Source organism: Colobus angolensis, unplaced genomic scaffold (assembly GCF_000951035.1).
Source record: "Colobus angolensis palliatus isolate OR3802 unplaced genomic scaffold, Cang.pa_1.0 Scaffold255, whole genome shotgun sequence".
NCBI classification, from domain to species: Eukaryota; Metazoa; Chordata; class Mammalia; order Primates; family Cercopithecidae; genus Colobus; species Colobus angolensis.
This window is the reverse complement of record NW_012115766.1, coordinates 4,750,693-4,776,652: the sequence shown is the minus strand read 5'-3', so window position 1 is coordinate 4,776,652 and position 25,960 is coordinate 4,750,693. Positions and strand designations below refer to the sequence as shown.

At 43.6% G+C, this 25,960-nt stretch overlaps 1 protein-coding gene across 1 annotated transcript in view; it reads left to right on the top strand.

The window, feature by feature from the left end:
- Positions 1 to 25,960, top strand: part of MTUS2 (microtubule associated tumor suppressor candidate 2) — a 655,860-nt gene that overhangs the window by 195,875 nt on the left and 434,025 nt on the right. Inside the window, exons 3-4 of the mRNA XM_011946935.1 lie at positions 11,881 to 14,339; positions 20,984 to 21,224. Coding sequence (XP_011802325.1) covers positions 12,123 to 14,339; positions 20,984 to 21,224 — 2,458 coding nt within the window. The 5' untranslated portion in view covers positions 11,881 to 12,122. The remainder of the gene's footprint in view (positions 1 to 11,880; positions 14,340 to 20,983; positions 21,225 to 25,960) is intronic.

Here is a 25,960-nt window from a genome sequence, read left to right as displayed (position 1 = left end):
TTTCTTCAAGGATTAAGACCCTTCTTTTATCTTTTGTTTCCTATTGCTCCTTGCACTGTGTCTTTTAAGCCAGTAGATGCTCAGTAAATCAGGTCCATCTTAGAGCCGTTGCCTTGCTCTTCTCACCTCCCTAACCCAGGAGGCCTTGTTCCATGGAGGCTGCAGTCTGTCAAGGGGAATAAGCAGCAGACTGAGGCTGAGGAGCCAGGCCCCACCCTGCTGTAACAGCGCCTACCTGTGTGACTTTGAGTAATTCACACAGTTACTCAAGACTGCTGTTTCCTCATTTATAAAACAAGAGGGCTGAACTAATTAATATCTGTTTCTTCTCACTTTTAACATACAGTGATTAATATACTCTTAGCAAGACATGACCCAGAAAGCTAAGTAAATTGGGAAAGCCTTTATGATGACACCATACTAATTAATTCAACAGATAATGTATTGAGTGCCTACAATGTATGGAGTACTAGCCTAGTCACTGGGATCTGTGGTGAGCAGGGCTTACCCATCTTTACTTTCATGGAGCTTTCATTCTATTGGGAGAGAAAGACAAAGAACCAATAAAAAAACACATAAAATAGCTGTTAAAAGACTGGGAAAGAAATGACAAAGGGCTGTGACTGAGGGTAGAGGAGGACCATCCAGGAAAGCCCTTCTGAGGAGGGACCCTTTAGGCCGAGACCTGAAATGTTAGAAGCGGGAGAGTCAAGCATGGAGCATGCAAAGCTGTGTCAACAACAAGGCAGAAGTGGCTAGAGCCAAGAGTGAGGGAAGTTTCACAGGGCCATGCAGGCCAGGGCAAGGCTGCCAGTGGGGATTTTGTAGCCAAAAATGACCTGATCTGATTAACCTGCCAAGATATTCCCCTGGCTATCACGTACAGGGAGAATGGCTCTTTAGAGAAACAAGAGTGAAGTCCGGGAGCATGGTAGGAGATGTGTGGCTTCCATGGGAGATGCATTCTGCATGGATTCCTCTTCCTCCATAGAAGGGAATAAACCACTGATGGACACAGTGCCTGGGGTGACTCCCAGGTGCACTTGCTGGGGGAAAGAAGCTGGACCAGTGCACTGGCCACCCACTTGCTGTGTGGTTACGTTTAAGTGACATTCTGGAAAAGCAACAGTGGAGGAACAGAAATCAGATCATTGGTTGCCATAGGTTGGAGGAATGTTTGGAGATGATAGAACTATAATTGAGGTGGTGGTGTGTCCGGAATTGGTGGGTTCTTGGTCTCACTGACTTCAAGAATGAAGCCGCGGACCCTCGCGGTGAGTGTTACAGTTCTTAAAGATGGTGTGTCCGGAGTTTGTTCCTTCAGACGTTCAGATGTGTCTGGAGCTTCTTCCTTCTGGTGGGTTCGTGGTCTCGTTGTCAGGAGTGAAGCTGCAGACCTCGTGGTGAGTGTTACAGCTCTCAAAGGCAGCGCGTCTGGAGTTCGTTCTTCTCAGTGGGTTCGTGGTCTTGCTGGCTTCAGAGGTGAAGCTGCAGACCTTCGTGGTGAGTGTTATAGCTCATAACAACAGTGTGGACCCAAAGAGTGAGCAGCAGCAAGATTTATTGCAAAGAGCAAAAGAACAAAGCTTCCACAGTGTGGAAGGGGATCCAAACAGGTGGCAGGTGGGTGCTGGCTGCTTGCTGGCTGGTGGCTGGCTCAGGCAGCCTGCTTTTATTCCCTTATCTGGCCCCATCCACATCCTGCTGATTGGTCCTTTTTACAGAGAGCTGATTGGTCCGTTTTGACAGAGTGCTGATTGGTGCGTTTACAATCCTTCAGCTAGACACAGAGTCACAGAGTGCTAGTCCTCTAAGTTGCCACTAGGTTAGCTAGATACAGAGTACCAATTGGTGGATTCACAAACCCTGAGCTAGACACAGAGTCCTGATTGGTGCACATACGATCTTCCCGCTAGATATAAAAGTTCTCCAAGTCCCCATCCAGTTCAGGAGCCCAGTTGGCTTCACCCAGTGGATCCTGCATCAGGGCTGCAGGTGGAGCTGCCTGCCAGTCCCCAGCTGCGCCTGCACTCTTCAGCCCTTGGACTGTGGAGGGGACCAGGTGCCACAGAGCTGGGGGCAGCGCCCGTTGAGGAGGCTCAGGCTGCGCGGTAGCCCACTGCAGGGGAGGAGCTCAGACGTGGCGGGCTGCAGGTCTTGAGCTCTGTCCCGCAGGGAGGCAGCTAAGGTCCAGCAGAGAACTTGAGTGCGGCGCCAGTGGGCCGGCACTGCTGGGGGACCCAGCGCAACCTCCACAGCTGCTGACCCAGGTGCTAAGACCCTCACTGCCCTGGGCCGGCGCGGTGCCGGCCGGCTACTCCGTGTGCGGGGGCCTGCTGAGCCCGCGCCCGCGCCCGTGTCTGTGCCCTCCGGAGCTCACAGGGCCTGCAAACGCAGCCCCGGTACCCACCCGCGCCTCTCCCTCCACACCTCCCCGCAAGCAGAGGGCGGAGGCTCTGGCCTCAGCCAGCTCATAGAGGGGCTCCCACGGTGCGGTGGCGGGCTGAAGGGCGCCTCAAGCACCTCTAGAGTGGAAACTGGGGCTGGAGGCCGAGGAGGTACTGAGAGTGAGGGCTGCTAGCACATTGTCACTTCTCAGTGGGAGGTGCAAGACTGTATGCCAAAACTCACAAAACTGTACAGTAAAAATGATGGTAACTGCATGTCAATTATACTTTAGTAAAAAGCAGAATAACATCCTGAGCAAGAAAAAGATGTTCCGGTTTGAATGATGGTCATTCTAATTAGGTGCTCTGGTCATTCTAATTAGGAAGAGTTTTTCAAGGAAAGGGATGGAGCAGGAAGTGGGGAAATGGAGGGATAGAATGAAGAGTGGCATGTTTTTCTCTTGAGGGTAGTAGATATTTATTGAACAAATAATTCCAGAGTACTCATTCTGTGCCAGGCCCTGCTAGGCACTGGAGAAGTACTTATAAATGAAACAGAAACCCATGTTGGAGCTTAAGAGTTCTGTATGAAGATGCAAATGTGCACGCCCGTTAACACAGGGATTCTGCCTTTAGGAATTTATCTGAAGGAAGTAAAGGGTGCCATAAAGTTGTGCATTCACTGATTTTCTGTGAGAAGTTATTTAACAAGATAAAAATTGAAGACAACCTAAACTCTTGACAATAAGGGGAACTGGTGAATAGATTATAGTGTAATTGATTATTACTTGGGAATATTCGATGATAAAGTTCTTACTACATGTATTTATATGGGAGGAAGAATATGACATGCACAGTGAAAAATTGGGGTTATAGAACTCATTCCATGTGTGTAAAAACAAAAAATCGAAAACACTACATTTTAACCTTTTTTTTATATATCTAATGAAGATTCATTTCTTTTTCTTCTTTAATTTTTTTTATTTTTTATTTTTTATTTTTTTTTTAGATGGAGTCTCGCTCTGTCACCCAGGCTGGAGTGCAATGGTGCAATCTCCGCTCACTGCAACCTCCGCCTCCTGGGTTCAAGCAATTCTCCTTCCTCAGCCTCCTGAGTAGCTGGGATTACAGGTGAGTGCCACCACCCCCAGCTAGTTTTTGTATTTTTAGTAGAGACGGGGTTTCACCATGTTTGTCAGGCTGGTCTCGAACTCCTGACCTCGTGATTCACCCGCCTCAGCCTCCCAAAGTGCTGGGATTACAGGTGTGAGCCACCGCGCCCGGCCGATTCATTTCTTTTATAATTGGCAATGTGAGTAGTTCCACTTTGGAAAAAAAGTCATCCAAGACAAAAACAAAACAAAATAAACATTAAGCACAATCGGCAAGGAATGAGTGTACTTTATTTTCTGGGTGAAATTCTCCCCTGGAAAGGACTTTTGTTTTTTAAGGGTATGCTTGATATGCTTTTTGTTGGCAAATGTGAGTGAAACTTGTTTTGGAGAAACATGCAGCATTTTGATTGGGGGAGATTTTAAATATCAAGGAACATGATATTTTGTTTAAATATCACCTTGGTCTAAAAACCATTACCCCCTCTCCTAGTCCTCTGTAGAGGGGAAATAGCAGCCTTTCATTTATGTATATATTCTTCTTTACTCTTTCTACTCATGGTAAAATAAAAATAAAATAGCCTCTGCTACCTCAATAAAAAAGATATTCTGAACACCGTCCTGTTTATATATTAGAATCCAATGTGATATGCTGCCCATGTTACGTACATAAGATAAAGACAGCAAAGCAGGCTCCAGAGAACTATTATACTTTGTGTTATATGACACCATAGATAGCTGCAGAGTCCTTGAATATATATTTTAACATCTCCCAAAGAATAATTCAATTTTTAACCATATTGTAAGGACACTGTCCTTGTAAGGTTCATTTAGTCTGCAGAACATCAAGTGTTAGATTATAATTGTACCTGTTGAGAATAAACATAACAACATTATAAAATAAGATCAAGAAACTGAATATTCCTAAGTAATTACAACTGCAGAAAACGTGGAGATATTATTACCAGGAGACTTTCAGATGAATACATTGACTTGTACATGAATATGTAACTACATATACAATTATGTTATTAACTGTGGCAAAACACTATAGGCACCAATACATACCCAGTAGAGATGCCAACTAAAATTTGAAAGCTAGGATTTTGAATTTTTTTGCATTGTTACATTTACTCTTGAATTTTGGGTTCATATTCTGTTCATTTTTCTGTATCCTAAAGTTCTACAGGATAATTGATTGCATGGCAGGATCTGTAGTTGGAGCTTCTTTGGCAAAGTTTTATGAAGTCAGATGAAATTGCATTTACATTCAGAGGCATGGTGGTTGAATGTATATATGAAAATTCACAACTGATAAAGCATTACACAGCAGTCCTGGCAGCTAAGGAGAGCTGTACAACAATACTTCTCAATCTTTCAAAACGCATGCGTCCTTTTAATAACTCAAAAATCCCCCAAATTTTCTTCAGTTTATTTTCAAAGTAAAGTATTATGACAAACATAAATCATACTGATGATCAGAATAACTTTTCTATCTACTCTTACTTGGATATTTTGATATAACCCTCTTAGGAGGACGTCTAACCAGTTGCTCAGTTGGCAAGGGTGGCTTTACAATTTTCATCTTGAAAGATTGAAAAAAAAAAAAAAAGGACTCACATTGTAGTGAACATTTCACCTTTCTGAGCTGAAGTTAGGGTGAGATTACTTCATCTGGAGTGCCTACCATGTGCAAAGTGCTGTCCCAGAAATTACATAGGAAACAGAAGTGCCTGTGCTATTAATCTTCAGCCTAGTGAGCTTATAATTTCATAAAGGGAATAAGACACATGTAATGACAATAATGAGTCACATATAACTGTAATAAAAAGACACACTTAACTATTTTAGATGGACACGGCTGTGATTAAAAAGCATGGTATGACCATTCCAAAAGGAAAGATCTGTGGATTCAGGACACAGAGAGAAAATATCTAGTTCCACCTCTACCTTTCTGGTGGGGAAGGGAGGAGAGGAGAGAATTTAGGAAAGGTTTCATGAAGGAGGTGGCCTTTGAGCTGGACTTTGATGCTTAGAGTATGGAGCTGTTGGGCAGGAGGACGATTTTACAGGGCAAATGTACTTTAAGTAGAAGAGTAGAGGGGATTAAATCTGGAAACATATATAGGCCTTGTGCTCATTGGACCTTGAATGTCAAGCCAAGAAGTGTCACTTAAGCCTGTCATTTGGCTGGGTCACTCAGGGTGATATTCTTGGATGGCACCGTGGTGGATCCAGTGAGTTTCCCTTCATTCAAGAATGCCTTTCATGCTGTATTGGACCAAAAAAACATGGGTCACTGGAAATCAAAGCCTAAAATGGATGAAGAAATTCTACATGAGTGTGTAGATGCTATCATTTCAGTTCACGATTTCATGATTTAGAAATGTATGTGCATTTGGCCAGGCCCAGTGGCTCATACCTGTAATCCCAGCACTTTGGGAGGCCAAGGTGGATGGATCACCTGAGGTCAGCCTGGCCAACATGGTGAAACCCCGTCTCTACTAAAATGCAAACATTAGCTGGGCGTGGTGACGTGTGCCTGTAATCCCAGCTACTCAGGAGGTTGAGGCTTGAGCCTGGAAGGCAGAGGTTACAGTGAGCTGAAATCGCACCACTGTACTCCAGCCTGGGTGATAGAGTGAGATTCTGTCTCCACCTCCTCCCACCATACCCGCCCCCTGCCCCTGCACCAAAAAAAAAAAAAAAAAAAGTATGTGTATTCACAAACCATTATCAGAGCTTGTGAGCTCAGGAGAGCTGAAGATGTGCCTGATTATGAAAGATGGGCAGAGACAATTTTGTTTTTGAGCAAGGAGAGCATGTGATGCTCTGGCTTCATGCTAGCAGCCCTGATGCTGAGCCCGTGTTAGGTTTTTTAAAGCCTTGATAATTGGTGAATTATGAGTACTATGAAAAATAAACAGTGGCCCTTATGCAATTGTAGGTTACTGTGCAGGACCGGTCATGGTACTACAGCCTCATTTTCTGGTCTGTCTTCACTTTCATTTTCTTTATTTTTCATGAGAGGCAACATTATAATTAGTAACGTTTCAGCATCATGATTGACAGAGTTTCTTATGATGCTCTTGTGGACAAGATGGGGGCACATACAGTAGCTGCAGGGACTGGTGGGCAGCGGGGTGCCTGAGGAGTGATTAGATGAGCATTGTGGAAGCATTGTGGGGTCATATCCTTTTGGCACCAGGAGCTACTGTTTTGTCCCCTGCTGTGTTCCGCTAACATCGGTGTCAATAAATGACACCAATGAGTGATTTATCAGTGAATTATCAATGAACGATAGTGTAGAAGGAACTCTTAGCTTTTCAGTGATAGTATGGAAACAAGAATGGATTGCAGATATTTTTGATGAAAAGTTAAGGATGGGCTCCACAAGTTTTAAAAGGATAGAATGATGCATTGAGATCAACAAGATGATGTTTGAGAAGTATATTTTTATGATCCCACCCATGGGTGCTAAAGCCAGTTACAGATGTGTCGAATTGAGTCAGTGGAGTTTAGGACAACTTATATGGTGCCTTGATGTTTTAATTAATGATGTGGAACTAGAGGGTGATTTATATGTCCATGAGGAGGTCATTCTTAGAATGAGTGGTTAGAAGTATAACTAAGAGAATGGAAGACTTGCTTTCTTGTGACTCTAGATGATGCAGTTAGAACTGAAGTATTGGCATAGCTCTGGGCACCTTGTTCAGGAGGGAATTCAGGTTCCCTGGTGCATGTACTTAGAGGAAAGCTGTTTGGATGGTGGGAGTTTCAAAAGCTAATCCTACAGTTGGGAGAATCTGAGTTCTTTGACGAGGAGTAGAATAGGTTTTGGGAGGAAGAGAGCATATAGCTCTTTGTAAATAGCTGAAAGGTCATCTGGTGGAAGAATTGCCTCCTTCTGCTCTAGGGAGGCAGAGCTTGCCAACAGAGACCCTGCCCAGATGTGTGGTGAATTTTCTGGCCCTAGAACCAGGGGAAACCACTTAGAAGACTATTAAGCATCAGGCAGGTTATAAGCCTACGTCTTTACATTCCTTTCAAACTAGTACTTAACTAATTGATTGTTTTTTCAAGATAAAATATCACTCACCTCTAAGGCCATCATTCTTAACGTTTTATAATAATGGATCTAAGGCATATGAAAGTTACATGTCTCACTCTGGGAAAATGCACTTCAGCTAGGGGTTTGTACCCTTGGTTGACCTATTTGCATATTGTATTTAATCACACACAGTCCTGCATTATTATGAGTTTGAACTTTTATGATCATGTTATATGTGCTGGATTGAAATTTAGATCTAGAAAGAAATTTGTGTTTGTGTTTACTTTGCTACTATCTTATGGCAGGATGAGGGAGCTGGGGTGAGGGAGATGCGTGAAGCCACATAAAGGGGAGGGAAGGAGACAGGAAACATGACTTCCCGTGCATAATTTTGCCTCATAAAATTGAAGAAAGTTTTTAAATTTGTTTTTCCTGTCTTATGTGAACTTCCACGTGTTATTTTCGGTTTTTTCTATTCTTGTTCTTACAATAGTGTGTTTTCCTTTTGTTCTTCCTGTGTGGTGTATGATTCCATTCATGGACAGCTTTTCTTCTTTACAGCTTCTGCTTTCTATCTGTGTCCCAGTTCTGCCACTCATGAGCTGTGTGACCTTGGGAATGTTACCTCCTCTGTGCTTTCGTTTCCATTCTGGGAAGTGGGGAAAAAAAAAAAAAAAAAAAAAGCAAGGGGATGTGAAGACCTGTCTCTGGAGTCCTGCTATAAATATTAAGTGTCTTAACTTAAATTAAAATTGAATATTAAAGACTTATAATTGTGTAATTTTAATTTAAAGTTAAATTTTAGGCCACGTGCTGTGGCTCATGCCTGTAATCCTGGCACTTTGGAAGGCCAAGGTGGGAGGATCACTGGAGGCCAGGAGTTTGAGACTGGTCTGGTCAATATATCAAGACCCTATTTCTACAAAAATAAAAAAACTAGCCAGATGTGATGATGTGCACGTGTAATCCCAGCTACTTGGGAGGCTGACCCAGGAGGCTCTCTCGAGCCCAGGAGTTCATGGTTAACAGTGAGCTATGAACGTGCTACTGCACTCCAGCCTGGGCAACAGAACGAGATCCTGTTGCAATGTTTTGAACACATTTGTATAACTGCTGAGAAAATACTGGGCCCCTAGCAGGTTCCAGCTTTTTTTCTGTCCCCTCACCGGTGAGTACCACTGGTTATTGTTTACTGTTACTGTTTACTGACAAACTTAAAGAACATTTATGATGTAATTCCTTAAAAATTAAAATACAACTCTTTCTAGCATGACATTGGTTTTATACTTCTCTGTCACTTTCTTGCAATCATGTTATGTGTTGTGGACTCCGATGCGTTGTTTTTGTTTGTTTCTGCTGAGCGAAGTTTCCTTCTTTCTCCCAGCTTCAGCAGTTCAAACCAAAGAGGGCTCCTGGCTGCATATTTACACTTCTGCCCACAGAAAATGAGAGGCAGTTCCCGTCTGTGGATGGTCTATATTTATGAACTTTCTTGCCCTTCTCGACTTCCCAGGATACCTGTTTCTCAACCCAGAGGGCATAGCACTCTTTTAAACTGCAGTCTTACTGATTTGCCTACATGCTTTTCGTATTTGTGCTTAGAGAACATGTGTATCTTCAAGGGAAACACTTTTAAAATTGAATAAACAAAGAAACAAGGGTTTGTTGAGAATCCCCTCTGTGTCAGGAAATGAAGACTGGGATCAAGGTATCAACAACTTGGTTGAGGGCTATACTGGGGTCAGGCTGCACCAGGGGGTGCTACTGGCTTACTGGAGATAAGGCTGGGATGAGAAGATGGAGAAGGAGGAAAAGCATGAGAGTGCGGAGGATGAGGACAGTGAGGGAGTCGTGGAAAGAACAGAAGAGCAGTGTGGTAGGGAAATGCAAGCGCACATGCACATGTATGATTGTGTATTTTCCCATGATCATACACACATGGGGAAAGAAATGGAAAGATCCAGATGTTAATGTGTCTTGGGGTATGGGGTAGAAGAGGCAAATTTTAAAAAACGGAACAAAAACCAGCTTATAAGAAATGATCTTATATATGTAAAAAAGTTTACCTGCTTATGTATAGATGTGGAAGAAAAGAGAACTCTGATCTGGAAACACAGAGAGCTTCAGTGAGGAGGAGCATGAGGACGGCTGCAAGGTGTCCTTGGGTTGGGTGACGGACTGTCGCGTGTTATATGATTTTGCTTTATAACATAAACCTTTTATTAAATAGAGACAGGGTCTTCCTATGTTGCCAAGGCTGGCCTTGGACTCCTGGCCTCAAGTGATCCTCCCACCTCAGGCTCCCAAAGCATTGGGATTACAGGTGTGAGCTACTGTGCCCAGCCCTCATATTCTTTTTAATATATGAAACAACATGTTAACAATGATGAATGGAAAACAAGTGGGTGGCCACGTTGCCATGTAACCTGTTTCAGGAGAAAATAACAGTAGCCTCCTGTGTGGTGTGCACGTGTGCTTGTGCATTCTTGATGAATGAGGAGGAAAGTGTGGAAGGCTTCTAGTCTGCATTAGGGGAATTGGTGATGGGGCAGAGCCTTGTTACTGTTAAAATCCCGTATCCCCAGTGCCTAATAAAATACATTCATAGTAGTGGATGAAACAATGTCAACCTTGAGTGGAATGGTTTAGTGGTGATCTGTGAGTCTGCTTTCACAGAAAAGCATATCCTGTGTGGATTTGAAACTCTTTGGGGGGCAGAAATCACACTGATCTTCCTCATCATTCATTTGGTCATTTATTCATTCATTCGTGCTACAAATACATACTAAGTGCCTAATTTGTATGCCAGATATTAGACAATATTTATTTTCAGTGTCTAGCAAATCAGAAAGTCTTTTTTTTTTTTTTTTAATTCTTCACAGTGAAAATACAGGATATTACAAATTCATCATTACAGGACGACCTAGTCAGTCAGGAAGGCTTCCTGGAGGAAGTGGTAGTTATGTTGCATACTGAAGGATGCAAAGGACTTGTTAGATGAGGTGGGGGGATGTTTCCACATTCCATGGAGTTGGAAAAGTATGTGGAAAGGCCCTGAGGCAGGGAGTAATGAACATGGTAGTGTGAGGAATGAGGCCAGTGTGGCAGCAGCCTCCAGAGCAGAGGGTGAGGTGGGGACGAGGCCAGAAAGGTGTTTAGGGCCTGATCATGTAGGCCTTGAAGGCCAGAATGAAGCATTTTCCCCAAGTTTTTATTTTGGAAAATTTCAAACTTATAGAAAAGTTGCAGATATAATAGAATTCTTAACTAGATATTCAAATGGTTGACTTTTGCCAGTTTCTCTCTTTTACTCTTTCTCCTTCTCACATGCACACACACATACATACACATGTTTTTCTTGGTCAAATTATTTGAGAATAAGTTAGAGAAATAATGACATACTACCCCTGAATTCTAAAGCATGGATATTTCAAGAACAAAAATAATCTCTGGCATAATTATAGCACGATTGTACACCCAAGGAAATTAATTATAAAATACTTGTACCTTATATACAGTCCATATTTAAATCTCTGATTGTCCTAATAATATCCTTTGCTAACATATTTTGAAAATCCAGCCTCTGCTGACATTTTTTTTGGGACCAGTTAGGCCAGTTATTTTGTAATACATACCTCAATTTAAATTTGCCAGGTTATTTTCTCATGGTTAAATTCTGGTTGAACATTACTGCATAGGTGATGTGTGGTCCTGAGAACTAACTAATATCAGGAGTCCGTAATGTCAATTTCGATACTAGTGATGTTAAATTTGATCACATGGTTAACGTGGTGTCTATCAGATCTCTCCATTGTAAAGATCAAATTTTCTTTTTGTAAGAAATAAAGTAGCTGAGGGGAAGATACTTTAAGCATCTATAAATATATTGTTCCCCAACAATCTTTTACCAAATGTTTGTACCTTTTGCATCCCTTGTGCAAGATAATTATTAATGCAGAGATTGCAAAATAGTGATTTTTCAAATTCTGTAATTTTTTTCCTACATTCGTTGATACTCTTCTGTAAAGAAGAGCCTTTACTTCTCCTCCACCCTTTTAAATCAGTATCAGTATAGACTTGTGGATGTTTAAAATTTGGATTTAAGATTTCTCATGCATTTATAATCCTTTTCTAACATTAAACATTCTGATGTTTAATTTTTGTCTGTATTTGGTCAGCGGGAGCCCTAATCAGAAAGGTTTTTGAGAAAACTGTCGAGTGAATGAAATAATAGTATAGAAATGACCAATACATCTGTGTTTACCACTCTTTTCCTCCTGAGAAGTTCTGTTTGTCCATCTAATGTGAATGTATTTTTATTTCTCTCTAGGTCTCACGGACTAATTGGCTCTCATTCAGCAGGAACCTAACAGATGAGTCGTCCTGCTGTATGTCAAGAGAATGCTTGCTTTTCAAGCTGTTCTGAGAATGATTAAAGCAGTGTCACAAGGTGACATTGTCAGGGGAGGACAAGCAGCCTGAGAATTTCCTATTAATCTGATTGCAGCTTGAAGGCAGCCCATTTCCATTACGTAGGACTGCACGGCAAGCAGCCCCACCAAAGGGTTGACAATGAGCGTCCCAGTGGCTCCTAAGAAATCATGTTACACTCAGCTGCGGGACAACAGAAATGCAGCAAGAAATAATAATGAGAGCATTCTAAGTCTGGGAGATACAAATGCCAATCAAATCATGTTGGAGGTCAGCTCCTCTCATGCTGAGTCCAAGACATATGACCTGGAAGATGAAATTGGAAATACAAATTCAAGTGAGCCAGAAAACCGTACCCATTTCCATAAGGAATTTCACCAACTTCAGGGCTTTGAGAAGGGATCTCAGCCTGGCTCCACCAGCCTGAAAGATTTTAGACTTTCTTCAACCATTCAGAGGGAACTCAATGAAGAGCACACAATGGAGAGAGGCACAGACAGCCTGCAGACCCCGTGGAGTATCCAGGGACCAAGTCTGTCGAGTTGGAGAAATGTGATGGGTGAGGCCAGTCTAGACGTTTTGGCTAAAAGGGATGCTGAAATTCCCCGGCATGTTCCCAAGGATAAATTGGCAAAGACCCTCAACAATGAGGAACTGAGGAGGCATTCTTTGGAAAGAGCAAGCAGCTCTGTAGCTGTAGTCGGGAGCCTGACTCCGCAGCATCCACAGCCTGCACCCCTCGACTCCCAGGAAGCACGGGGTCAGGTGCCTGGGGGTGGGGAGGGGCCACAGAAGACATTGCCAGACCACGCTCTCCCGGCAGCGTTCCCTCCAACTGACAGTACCTCAGAGGGAAAGAGTGTGTGTCATCCTAAACCATCTACCTCAGAGACCAAGCAGAGCACCCGCTCAGAGACCCAGACAGTGGGAGCACATGTACTGCCCGTGTGCAGTGAGCACACATCACGTTCTGCCCATCCAGAGCCCGCTCTGAATCTGACTTTGGCATCCAAGGAAATCCCGAGTAAGCCAGAAGCACAATTAGGTCAGGGAAAGGGAGAGGCCAAGCTGGAGCTGAAATATGTTTCACCCAGGAGGGTTGAACAGGAGGGAAAGGCAGCCCAGGAAGGGTATCTGGGATGCCACAGGGAAGAGAATCCATCAGCTTTGGAGGGAAAAGATCTGTGTGGGGAAGCACGCCCAGAAACCACCGATGCACTTGGTGGTCTGCCAAACAGTGACCTCCACCACCTTGGGGTGGGAAGAGGCAACAGTGAAGAGAAGAGAGGAGTTAACCCAGGGAAGCCGGATTCTCTCCACACCACCCCCAAACAGGCCTCTGCTTCCTTAGGAGGGGCTGATAATCAGCCCACTGGCAAAATTTCACCATGTGCAGGTGGGAAGTTGGGTGAAAGGACATCCAGCAGCTTTTCACCAGGTGATGGTCATGTGGCTTTTATTCCTACTAATCGGACTGACAGCAAGCCCTTGGATGTCATTGAGGAGGAAAGGCAGTTGGGCAGTGGGCAACCCACGGTGGACAAGGACAGTGTTAAGCTTTTGGTGTTCAATCCTTCTGTTGGAGAGAGCCAGACAGAGGTGCCTGAGCCCCTGGAACCTCAAAGTGGCAGCTCAGAAGCACGGGAAAGCAAAGAGATCACCACATCTGTTGCTGAAAACAGGAACCTTCTAGAGAATGCAGATAAGATTGAATGCACCTCAGCAAGAGTAGATTCAGTTCTCAATATTCCAGCAGCCCTCCACCCAGAGACAACTGTGAACATGACCCACCAGCCTACAACACCCAGTAGCCGTTTTCAGGATGTTAGCGTGTTCGGTATGGATGCAGTGTCCCCCTCGGTGGTACCACCCCCTGCTGATAGTGCACGCTTGTTGAACACATCCCCCAAAGTGCCTGACAAGAACGCCTGCCCCAGTGGGATCCCCAAGCCTGTCTTCACACATTCCAAGGACACACCTTCCTCGCAGGAGGGAATGGAGAACCATCAGCTTGAAAAAACAGAGGAGAGGACAGAAACCAAGCCCATCATTATGCCCAAGCCCAAGCATGTGAGGCCCAAGATCATCACCTACATCAGGAGGAATCCCCAGGCCCTGGGCCAGGTGGACGCCTCGCTGGTTCCAGTGGGGCTTCCATATGCCCCGCCCACATGTGCCATGCCTCTTCCCCATGAAGAGAAGGCAGCAAGTGGTGACCTGAAGCCATCTGTCAACCTCTATGAGAAATTCAAGCCAGACCTGCAGAAGCCAAGGGTCTTCAGTTCCGGATTGATGGTGTCTGGAATCAAGCCCCCAGGACATCCTTTCAGTCAAATGAGTGAAAAGTTTTTGCAGGAGGTAAGAGAATGTCATTATGATATGGTCTGTAAGTTGACTGTCCCAAAATCCGTGACACATTTTCAATGAGTTATGAAAGTAAAATGTCCTCTTTAAGTGAATTGCAGGTTTTCATGGATACACTTGTGAAGAAATGGAGTCTTTGACTAGAGGAGATTGTCTAGAGAAATGACCATTTTTAACTAGAAGAGTCTGATTCTCTTAATAAGATGCACCCAATATCTAAGGAGACCCATTGAAATTTCACTTGCTGTAATTCATATGAAATTAGATGAGTATGCATTAAGTAGGCTTCCATGTTTAAATAAGTGAATATAATATAAGCCAGGGCAAAGGAAGAAAGAATGCAAAATTACTGTATTCTTCAAATAGATCAGACTCATTCCTCAATGGGGAGTATTTTCTACCTGGGAGTATCTCTTATTCGTACGTGTGAAGAACAGCAAATGAGCAGAAAGCAGTGTGTTAGGCCTGGACTGTTTCTTTAAAATAAAAATAATAATTACAACTAACATTTAATTGAGGGCCAGCTCTGCAATGGGCCCATGTAATACAGCATTTGATCTTTGTTAATCTTCACTAATCTTTACAATAATTCCCCGAGGGTTGGTATTGCAGTTTTTATCACCGTATAGATACAGAAACAGACAGAGAGCTTTAAGTCACCCACCGTGAAGGAAGGAGAGCTGTGAGAGTCTCACTCAGGCCTGTGCAGTTTCAGACTGCGCTGTGCTGTCCTTTTCAGTACCTGGGAGCTATGGTGGGTCGTCCTTCGAGACCTCAGAACAAAGATTTGTCTCCTGAAGGAGTCTTTTCATGACAGCCGGGTGATCAGTTAAAAGTAGGGCAGGAGCTGAGGACGGTGGCTCATGCCTGTAATCCCAGCACTTTAGGAGGCCAAGGCAGGCAGATCACGAGGTCAGGAGATCGAGACCATCCTGGCCAACATGGTGAAACCCTGTCTCTACTAAAAATACAAAAATTAGCTGGGCGTGGTGGCAGGGGCCTGTAGTCCTAGCAGCTTGGGAGGCTGAGGCAGGAGAATTGCTTGCATCCGCGATGTGGAGGTTGCAGTGAGTTGAGATCGCGCCATTGCACTTGAGCCTGGCGACAGAATGAGACTCCATCTCAAAAAAAAAAAAAAAAAAAAAAAGGCAGGATGAGATCATTGTGTCTCTAACACCCTCCAGACCAGCCCAGGTTGCTTGGAACACAAGCTGGAGCCTGTAGGATGGCTCAGCCTTTAGGATGTGCTGACTGGGGCTCTGTCAGCTACCGCCCCTCCTCTCCTTCCACTTTCCCTTTCTCATTCTGTTGCTTCAGGACCTTTGTACCTCCCTCGGCTTGGAATGTTCTCCCAGTTATCCAGGTGGCTCTCTCCCTCACTTCCTTTAGGTCTGTGCTCCAACATTATCTCCTTGGGAAGGCCACACATCTTCCCTCTGAATCCCCTTTCTCTGATTTATTTCATCCTAGCACCTACCTCCACCTGCCATAAACACTGTTTTAGTTTTCCTGCATTGACTATAATGTAAACTCCATGAGGGAAGGGATTGTTTTCAATATTTTCTTCCCCATTGTGTTCCCAGAATTTAGAATGTGCTTGTTATAAGTATGTGCTCAAAAAATGTTGAATGATAACTGAATCATAAACTCCATATGTGTTGCAGCCATAAAAAAGTGTACCAAGGGTTTCTACAGACAGGATGATTGAGTCCAAATTTGGACTCTAGCTTGGTTAGATGTATTGGCATATTTAAAGAATGTATCAGTCACAGCAGAAGTTGTCATTATCTAGCACAAAGACAAAGTTGATTCCATTCTTGGCAGCAAACATTGACCTAGGCAATCACTGACTAGCTGCTCCAACAAGACGACCAGCTGTGCTGCCTTGAGGCAGGTCCTTAGCAACCAAGTCACACAGCTTGCTCCCTGTGTTCTGACTCTGGGCCTACCACCAGGCCTCTGGTTGTAACTGACTTCCTACCTCGCATCTCTGGAGAGGATTCTGACTGGACAATTCAGGGGTCCAGTCAGCTTGGCAGGGTTTGTCTTGCTGTACGGGGCTGCATGACATCTTGTTCATAAGTGACTTCTTACTCTGTGCCCTGCAATGAGAGCATGTTCTGGCTAGAGGACACTTGAGTCTGGCTTTAGGCAGTGGTCTCCCATTAAAAGTGAACAAATTGCCCTTCTGATTTTATACATCAGTCTCTGAGTTTGGTTACAGTGAGTCATTCTCAACTTTCTAAACATTCATCCACCTGGGCCTCTGAGGCTCAGGGTCAGGCTCTGAAGCTGTGCTCTTCTATAAGGCAAGGAATCACTGCAGAGTTTCCTTGAAGAGACCTGTCTTAGTCCATTTGTGTTGCTATGAAAGATTACCTGAGGCTGGGTAATTTATAAGGAAAAGAGGTTTATTTGGCTCATGGTTCTGCAGGCTGGACAGGAGGCATGGCACCAACATCTGCCTATGGTGAGGCCTCAGGCTGCTTCCACTCATGGGGGAACGGGAAGGGAAACCATGTGTGCATTGTTCACGTGGTGAGAGACGAGCAAGAGGGGAGTAGGGGAGGTGCCAGGCCTCTCTTTAAGGATCAGCTCTCATGGGAACTAATAGAGCAAGAACTTGCTCATTACCAAAAGGAGGGCACCAAGCCATTCATGAGGCATCTGCCCCCAAGGCCCACACACCTCCCCCTAGACCCCACCTCCAGCGTTGGAGATCACATTTCAACATAAGAGTTGGCAGAGACAAAGCGTATCCAAACCATAGCCAGAGCCTAGATTTTTCTCTATAAAAACAAACTCATGAGGGAAATTGATTTGGATATGTAGGCCCAAACCCCGCATTGTCTGTAATTCTTTCTTTGTGCCCTTCTGTATTTTTCTGTATGCTGCTTTTCTGTGTTGTTTCTGCTTCCTCCAAGAATAGTTTATATATTATATGCATATTGTCCCCAAACTATTTTCTCTACTTCATTATCTAGACACCACCTCGAGACTCAAGGAAATGGGATTGTATGGACCTTGTGTGGCTTTGGCGGTTCTGAGGGGTTCAGAGAGACCCCACTGGTGTGGAGAGAGCATCATGGCCTCACACTTCGAGCATCCCAAAGTCATGTTCAAAGAATTTATTTGTTTTTGTGCCTCGACTTGACAAGTTCATTTGAAATGTCAGTTTCCCTCCCTGTAATCTGGGGACCATTTTCTGCCATCATCAGAGCATCTGAGAGACCCAGGCCCGTTTTCAGGCTGCAGGAGGATACCCAGGTGTTGTGCTGGGCTCGTTTCTATGATAACCTTCTTTACTCTTAAAAAGTGGGGAACAGACTGGTCCTTGGCCACCAGCTACTGCTATGACGTGCTGTAACCCAGCAAGTCCCCCTCTTGTGTTTGAGCTCAGTGCAGGGAGATAAAAAAGCCGACTTCTTCTGCCAGTGTGCTGCAAGCTCACCATGGGGCGGCTGCAGTCTGGTCTCTAGGACAAGAACAGATTTGTGATAATGTGTTGCAATAGAAGTATTTTTCAGTTATAGAAGCCAGATTTTTTTTTTAAATAAAATGAGAACCTCTTAAAAATAAAAACCCAAACCAGCTTCAGACTCTTCCGTCATTATCGACAGATCCCTGCTGGTTACGTAGCATGGGTAGAAGTGGAAAAATCACGAGTAAGCACTCTTCTGAGAGAGGAACTCTTTCCCAGTTGACAGGAGCAGCACAGGCGTTTAGAACTTCCAGAAGTGGCTTCCAAGATCATCTGGGGTCTAGTCATGTCCGGGTATTAGATATGTTTTCCTGAACAGGTGCCCTCTGCCACTGGCTCTCCGGAGGCCTCAGGGACACTCCCTCCCTCCAACAACTTGGGAGCCCTTTTTATTTTTGGTAAAGGGAGGTGGGAAGAAAGGGGCAGGGCTGAGAGGAAGGAGTGAGGCCATGTGCGTGCAGTGTACAGAGGTGTGATCCAGGGCTGCTGTCCCTCCTCACTGTCTGCTGCCACTTGTCTCTGAGGGGCACTGCATCAATTGGGGTTCCCTAGACAAATGGAACTAATAGGTGTGGTGTGTGGTGTGTGTTCACGGGTCTATATACATCCATACTTCGTCTCTTTCTCTCTTTCAATATATATTATATGTATTTCTATATATATATCATATATAGAGAGACATGGATATAGATGTATATAGAGAGAGGTTACATCACATTATCTATATATATAGAGAGAGAAATTGATTGATTGATTTTAAGAAATTAAGTAGAGGCTGGCAAGTCAAAAGTCTGCAGGGCAGGACAGCAGCCTGGAGACTTAGGGTAGAGTTGGTGCTGCAGCTTGGGTCTGAAGGTGATCTCCTGGCAGAATCCCCTTTTCTTTAGGAGGAGTCAGTCTGTTTTTAATCAAGCCTGCAACTGATTAGCTGAGACTCACCTACATGCTGAAGGGTCTGCTGCTTTATTCAAGGTCTACTGATTTAAACGTTAATCTAATATAAGAAATACCTTCGTGGCAGCATCTAGAATGCTTGACCAAATATCTGGGTGTTGTGACCCAGCCAAGTTGACACATAAAATTAACCATCCCAGACATCCTTCCCTCACCACTATCCCAGTGGCTTATTAACAAAGCCTCCACCTGTACCCTCTGTCTCCACGGCACACTGTCCCAGTGAGAACAGTGCAGGGCAAATAGGAAGAGGGACAGCCTGCTAAGAATGTATTTGTTTGCATGCCTTGACTTTACGAGTTTGTTTGAAATCATAGGATTCTTCTGTTTGCTTTCAAAGTGAGTTCTCTAAAAACCCTCCACTGGGATGGAAGGAGGGAAACGGCAGCATTTGGGGTTGTTCTGTATGTGTTTATGACTGGGCCGTGTCACCTGCTGTATTCTATCAGTAAAGATTAAGGAAAAGAGTATGAAGCTTTTTGTAGATTCCCTTGTTTAATTAAAAATGCACAGACTAGACATCAAAGGCGTAGTTTTCCCACTTTTAAAGAATTTGTGATCTCACCAGAAACAAATTACCCAACAAAATGAGAGGCATTGAAGTTACTGAAATCGTTAAGATCGTTGTTGAGTGAGAGTGTGGTGAATTTTAATCCCTAAATACTACTCGGTTTCAAGGCACCGAGTAACTGCTAAGATCAGCGTATTGCAATCCTAAAACCTGACAGATGTTAAGAGCACCTGCTCAAAGCAATGTGCAATGGAACCCAAAATTTAGAAACTAAAATTAAAAAAGGGTGTATGTGAGAAAAACCAGAGATTGATAGAGTAAGTAGAGTATGGTAAAAAATTTATCAGAGTGCAGATGTAGAATGTTCTTTCATAGGAATATAATATGCTGTAGCCAAGTACAATCTATCTACTATAACAATCATGCATATTTTACAGTGTGATTATGATAAAACTTTAAAGGACTAATCTTTTGTTTCCACAATGTCAATTTGAAGGAAGACTTTGTATCTATTTCAACATTAAATGAGTATCAATTTAAGGGTTTATCTCTTCAACAGCTTGGATCAAAGCTTTTATAGCCCTTATTAAAGAATATTGTTAAATGCTTATGATTCCTGAGATACAAGTTTGACACATAAAATGTGCTGTGATTTAGAACAGAGTTAATTAACAGATGTATCTTTTCATGCATAGCCCTTAGCACTATTTTTTATTGTAACTTAAAGGAAATAGATTATTTAATTCTCTCTCTTTCTTGTTTAATATGAAAAAAACATTGATAATATGAACAGACTTAATGAGTACAGAATTGCATATATAAAAGATACTGCCCACAGGTTGTATTCTAGGCCAAACTGCTAGCTACAGGAGAAAGTAACAGTAACGTTATGTTATTATTAAACTTAGGAAAAAATGGAAACATGATTCTTTAATAAATATTTATTGACTTTAGCTATGTGCTAGACATTGTTTTTGGTGCTTTGAAGTCAGCAGTTGATGAGATTGTGCCCTAGAACTTTCATTCTGGTGAAATGTGCGCAGACCTTCCTGGGAGCATCGCCTCACTAGGGCAGACGACCAGAGGAGATAACTGCGGCTCAGGTCTTTAACTAGGTAAACACACAGTACAGGTCTGAAAACACATTTTCCATTAACTTCCCTATTTCTGGCTAATGTTTCCTCCCTTGTTAACAACGCAATTTTTTGCTTCCTAAGTAGCCCAGTAAAGATCCAATATAAATGGACACAGTTTATCTAGTCAGTCTAAGACTAGGTTATCATACAAATTACGGCTGTTTTTCCCCGCAGGTATAATAAAACTTCCATAATTTTATGAACATTTGCTAAATGCTTTCTTTGCTTTATTGACATTTATAGTTTGGCTACTCACTCAGGTTCCAGTGATTTTGTAACAATGGAATTAAAAAAATCTTATCCAATGAGTTCTTTTTAACCCCAGTAAACTATAGATTCATAGAGTAGTAGAACTGGAAGAGACCTGAGAGATCATCCAGGTGTGTTGTCAATCAGGAGACGAAGACACTGTGGCCCAGGGAAGGTAGCGGACTTGCGATCAAGCAGCTCAGTGGTACCAGAGTGGTCATTGGTTCAACCTCGGTCTCGTGGCCCTGTTGAGAACTCACACTATGATGTGAAGGTCTCTGATGGAGTGTTTATTCGTTTATCATAGGTTACAGACCACCCTGGAAAAGAAGAGTTCTGTTCTCCTCCCTATGCTCATTATGAAGTCCCTCCAACTTTCTATCGGTCAGCCATGCTCCTTAAGCCGCAGCTAGGATTGGGTGCAATGTCCCGTTTACCATCTGCAAAGAGCAGGATTCTGATCGCAAGTCAGAGATCTTCAGCGAGCGCCATCCACCCACCAGGACCCATAACAACAGCTGCCAGTCTCTACAATTCCGATCCTTCAGGTAACCGAGCCAACAATTTCTGCCTTTTCCTGCTGTATGTTTAGATGGTCATCATGTAAGATGGTGATAATTGTCTAAAATATGAATGCCTTTCATGCTTTAAGGAGAGCCTTTTTCTATTCTTCCATCTGTCTGTAGATGCAGACATTTGTGAAACTCATCTGTGTGCAACTGTCATCCTTCATGTCACCTTTAAACTGATGGCCCTTGTTACTACCATCCAGCTTTTCATAGTTTCTTTCTTCTCTAATCCTCCCTGTAAAACAAGGCTCAGAAGTTGTTTTCTGTCAAGGGCCAAAGAGTAAATATTTTGGAGTATATGGGGCCTAAGGAGTCAGTGTCGTAACTGTTTAGGGCCTTGGTCCATTTGGTGATGAGACAGAGAGAAGGTAGAGCCAAAGAAGTTCCTGACTCAGTGGGCATGGGCTGCAAGAGAGAAAGCCATGGAGAACGCCAGGGGTTCTGGCCTGAGCAACTGGAAGAATGGAGTTGCCACATAGAGAAGTGCATTTAAGGCAGGTAAGAGTCAAGCAAGGACATGAGAAGGTTGAAATGTCTTTGGTCATCCTGTAGGATACAGCATGGGGTTTATGGGACTGGAGTTCAGAGCACAGGACCTGGCTAGAGATATAAAAGCGTTATCTGTGGGCAGACAGATGATATTCAGAGCTGTGATGCTGTGCTTCACCAAGCTGCCATTGCTGTCCCCCATGACTGCACCTTCGTCAGGATGTTATAAATTTGATGTGAACTTGAATTATACACCTTTGAAACAGTATGTTGTGACAAATGTTCACAGTTTTACTTTATGCACAAAATGTGGAAAAACTTCAAAGTTATAAAAATAATCTTAGTTGAGTTTTTCTTGCAACGGTCAAGGTTTTAAGACTATACTACTGCATAAAAATACTGCTATGATAGAGACAGGCAGATCAAATTCTTCTGAGGCTGGCTGATTCATATGTACACATTTTTGTAATAAGGGTGTCACTTCTTCAAAGTTCAGTTCAGTCCTGGGAGTACACATATGAGGGGCTGCCTCCATCCCTACTCCTTCAGGACTCAAACCCTTTTCCTTGGGTCTGTGGGTGTCTTAATTTAGAGAACAATGTATGTTCCCATGGTTGATCATTGGAGACCCAGCAAAACTAGTAACGCTGATGAGTATCACTCCTACAGGGCATGGAAGGTGTCACATCCCTTCTTAGCACTGTTATGGGGATCACCTGCCAGAGGCTCTGGGACAATGAAAGATTCTTAATTTGGAGACTGGGGAGCTTTAGAGGGCAAGGACTCAGCTCCCTTGGCCCCTGAGCCCTTGAGCCAGGCCAATAGCTTTTGGCTTGGCCTGGTCACTTGGCTGACTGCAGGCAGCAGGCCCTTTCCCTTGTCAGACAGCTTCGCTAGAATCCCTAGTGCCTCCATCTTCAACTTCGGCAATATGCCTCACTAATTTTCTTCTTTCTGCCGAAAACTTTCCATTTTCATGTTGTCCTCGGAGATATTCCCTTGCTGCTCAATCCCTGTTTTGTTTTTATTTCACAAGAGACTTAGATGGTTCACTGAACACAGAGCCAAAGCCATTATCCACAAAACACTATTGGTAGTTTCCCTTGAGATCTAGGAGGCTTCACTTTCAGACTGTCCTAGGAAATGAAGAGAAATACCTGGAATAAAAAATAACTTCTGGAATAACAAAGACAAAGAAAAACCTGGCTTGGCATGGTGGCTCGCAACTGTAATCCCGGCACTTTGGGAGGCTGAGGTGGATGGATCGTTGGAGGCCGGGAGTTTGAGACCAGCCTGGCCAACATGGGGAAACCCCATCTCTACTTAAAATACAAAAATTAGCTGGACTTGGTGGTGCGTGCCTGTAATCCCAGCTACTCTGGAGGCTGAGGCACGATAATCACTTGAACCCAAGAGGCAGAGGCTACAGTGAACTGAAATTGCACCACTGCACTCCAGCCTGGGCCACAGGGTGAGACTGTCTCAAAAAAAAAAAAAAAAAAAAAAAAGAAAGGAGGGGAGGGGATGGGACGGGACCCAACAGCTAAGATTCCACGTGGAGGCACTGTGAGTACCTTCCCAAGGCCGCTCTCAATTTGTTCCTCCATTACAAAAAGTCCTCTGACAGAAGGGAGTGAGGTTCACTTAAGACTCAAATTCAGAGCGCTGTGGTGAAGAAGAAACACTTGCACTTTTTGATAATTATGTATTGTACATTTACCATGTTTTAGCCCAGATCTCCAAGGTAAACAAGGACAGATTTGTTTACATTAAAACTAACCTCCTTACAATTATGTGGTCGATTTTAGAATAACTGTCACGTGGTGCTGAGAAGGATGTATATTCTGTCAGTTTGGGGTGGAGAGTTCTGTACAAGTCTATTAAGTCAGCTTGGTCCAGAGCTGAGTTCCAGTCCTGAATATCCTTGTTAATTTTGTCTTGTTGATCTGTCTCATATTGACAGTGGGGTGTTAAAGTCTCCCACTATTGTTGTGTGGGAGTCTAAGCCTCTTTGTAGGTCTCCAAGAACTTGTGTTATGAATCTAGGTGCTCCTGTATTGGGTGCATATATATTTAGGATGGTTGGTTCTTCTTGTTGCACTGATCCCTTTACTATTATGTAATGCCCTTTTTTATCTTTTTTGATCTTTGTTGGTTTAAAGTCTGTTTTATCAGAAACTAGGATTGCAACCCTCATTTTTTCTGCTTTCCATTTGCATGGTAAATATTCCTCCATCCCTTTGTTTTGAGCCTGTGTGTGTCTTTACACGTGAGATGGGTCTCCTGAATACAGCACACTGATGGGTCTTGATTCTTTATCCAATTTGCCAGTCTGTGTCTTTTAACTGGGGCATTTAGCCCATTTACATTTAAGGTTAAGATTGTTCTGTGTGAATCTGATCCTGTCATTATGATGCTAGTTGGTTATTTTGCCTGTTAGTTGATGCAGTTTCTTCACGGTGTCGATGGTAATTACAATTTGGTATGTTTTTGCAGTGGCTGGTACCGATTTTTCCTTTCCATATTTAGTGCTTCCTTCAGGAGCTCTTGTAAGGCAGGCCTGGTGGTGACCGAATCTCTCAGCATTTGCTTGTCTGTCAAGGATTTTATTTCTCCTTCGCTTACAAAGCTTAGTTTGGCTAGATATGAAATTCTGGGTTGAAAATTCTTTTCTTTAAGAATGTTGAATATTGGCCTCCCAGTCTCTTCTGGCTTGTAGGGTTTCTGCAGAGAGATCTGCTGTTAGGCTGATGGACTTCCCTTTGTGGGTGACCCGACCTTTCTCTCTGGCTGCCCTTAACATTTTTTCCTTCATTTCAACCTTGGTGAATCAGATGATTATGTGTCTTGGGGTTGCTCTTCTCAAGGAGTATCTTTGTGGCATTCTCTGTATTTCCTGAAATTGAATGTTGGCCTGTCTTGCTAGGTTGGGGAAGTTCTCCTGGATAATATCCTGAAGAGTGTTTTCCAAATTGATTCCATTCTCCCTGTCACTTTCGGGTACACCAATCAAATGTAGGTTTGGTCTTTTCACATAGTCCCATATTTCTTGGTGGCTTTGTTTCTTCCTTTTCATTCTTTTTTCTCTAATCTTGTCTTCATGCTTTATTTCATTGAGTTAATCTTCAATCTCTGATATCCCTTCTTCCACTTGATCAATTCAGCTATTGATAGTTGTGTATGCTTCAAGAAGTTTTCATGCTGTATTTTTCAGCTCCATCAGGTCATTTATGTTCTTCTCTAAACTGGTTATTCTAGTTAGCAATTCATCTAACCTTTTTTCAAGGTTCTTAGCTTCCTTGCATTGGGTTAGAACATGCTCCTTTAGCTCAGAGGAGTTTGTTATTACCCACTTTTGAAGCCTACTTCTGTCAATTCATCAAACTCATTCTCCATTCAGTTTTGCTCCCTTGCTGGCAAGGAGTTAGGATTCTTTGGAGGACAAGAGGCGTTCTGGTGTTTGGAATTTTCAGCCTTTTTGTGCTGGTTTTCCCTCATCTTCATGGATTTATCTACCTTTGTTATTTGATGTTGGTGATCTTCAGATGGGGCATCTTTTTTGTTGATGTTGATGTTATTGTTTTTGCATGGGCATCCTTTTTGTTGATGTTGATGTTATTGCTTCTGTTTGTTAGCTTTCCTTCTAACAGTCAGGCACCTCTGCTGCAGATCTGCTGGAGGTCTACTCCAGACCCTGTTTGCCTGGATATCACCAGTGGAGGCTGCAGAACAGCAAAGATTGCTGCCTGCTCCTTCCTCTGGAAGCTTCATCCCAGAGGGGCACCCACCAGAGCCAGCTGGAGCTCTCCTGTATGAGGTGTCTGTCGGCCCCTGCTGGGAGGTGTCTCCCAGTCAGGAGGCATGAGGTTCAGGGACCCACTTGAGGAGGCAGTCTGACCCTTAGCAGAGCTCGAGTGCTGTGCCTGCTCTCTTCAGAGCCGACAGGCAGGAATGTTTAAGTCTGTGGAAGCTGTGCCCACAGCCGCCCCTTCCTCCAGGTGCTCTGTCCCAGGGAGATGAGAGTTTGATATATAAGCCCCTTACTGGGGCTTCTGCGTTTCTTTCAGAGATGCCCTGCCCAGAGAGGAGGAATCTAGAGAGGCAGTCTGGTTACAGCCACTTTAGGGTGCTGCAGTGGGCTCCACTTTTGAACTTTCCTGTGGCTTTGTTTACACTGTGAGGAGAAAACCGCCTACTCAAGCCTCAGGAATTGCCCCTCCCCCACT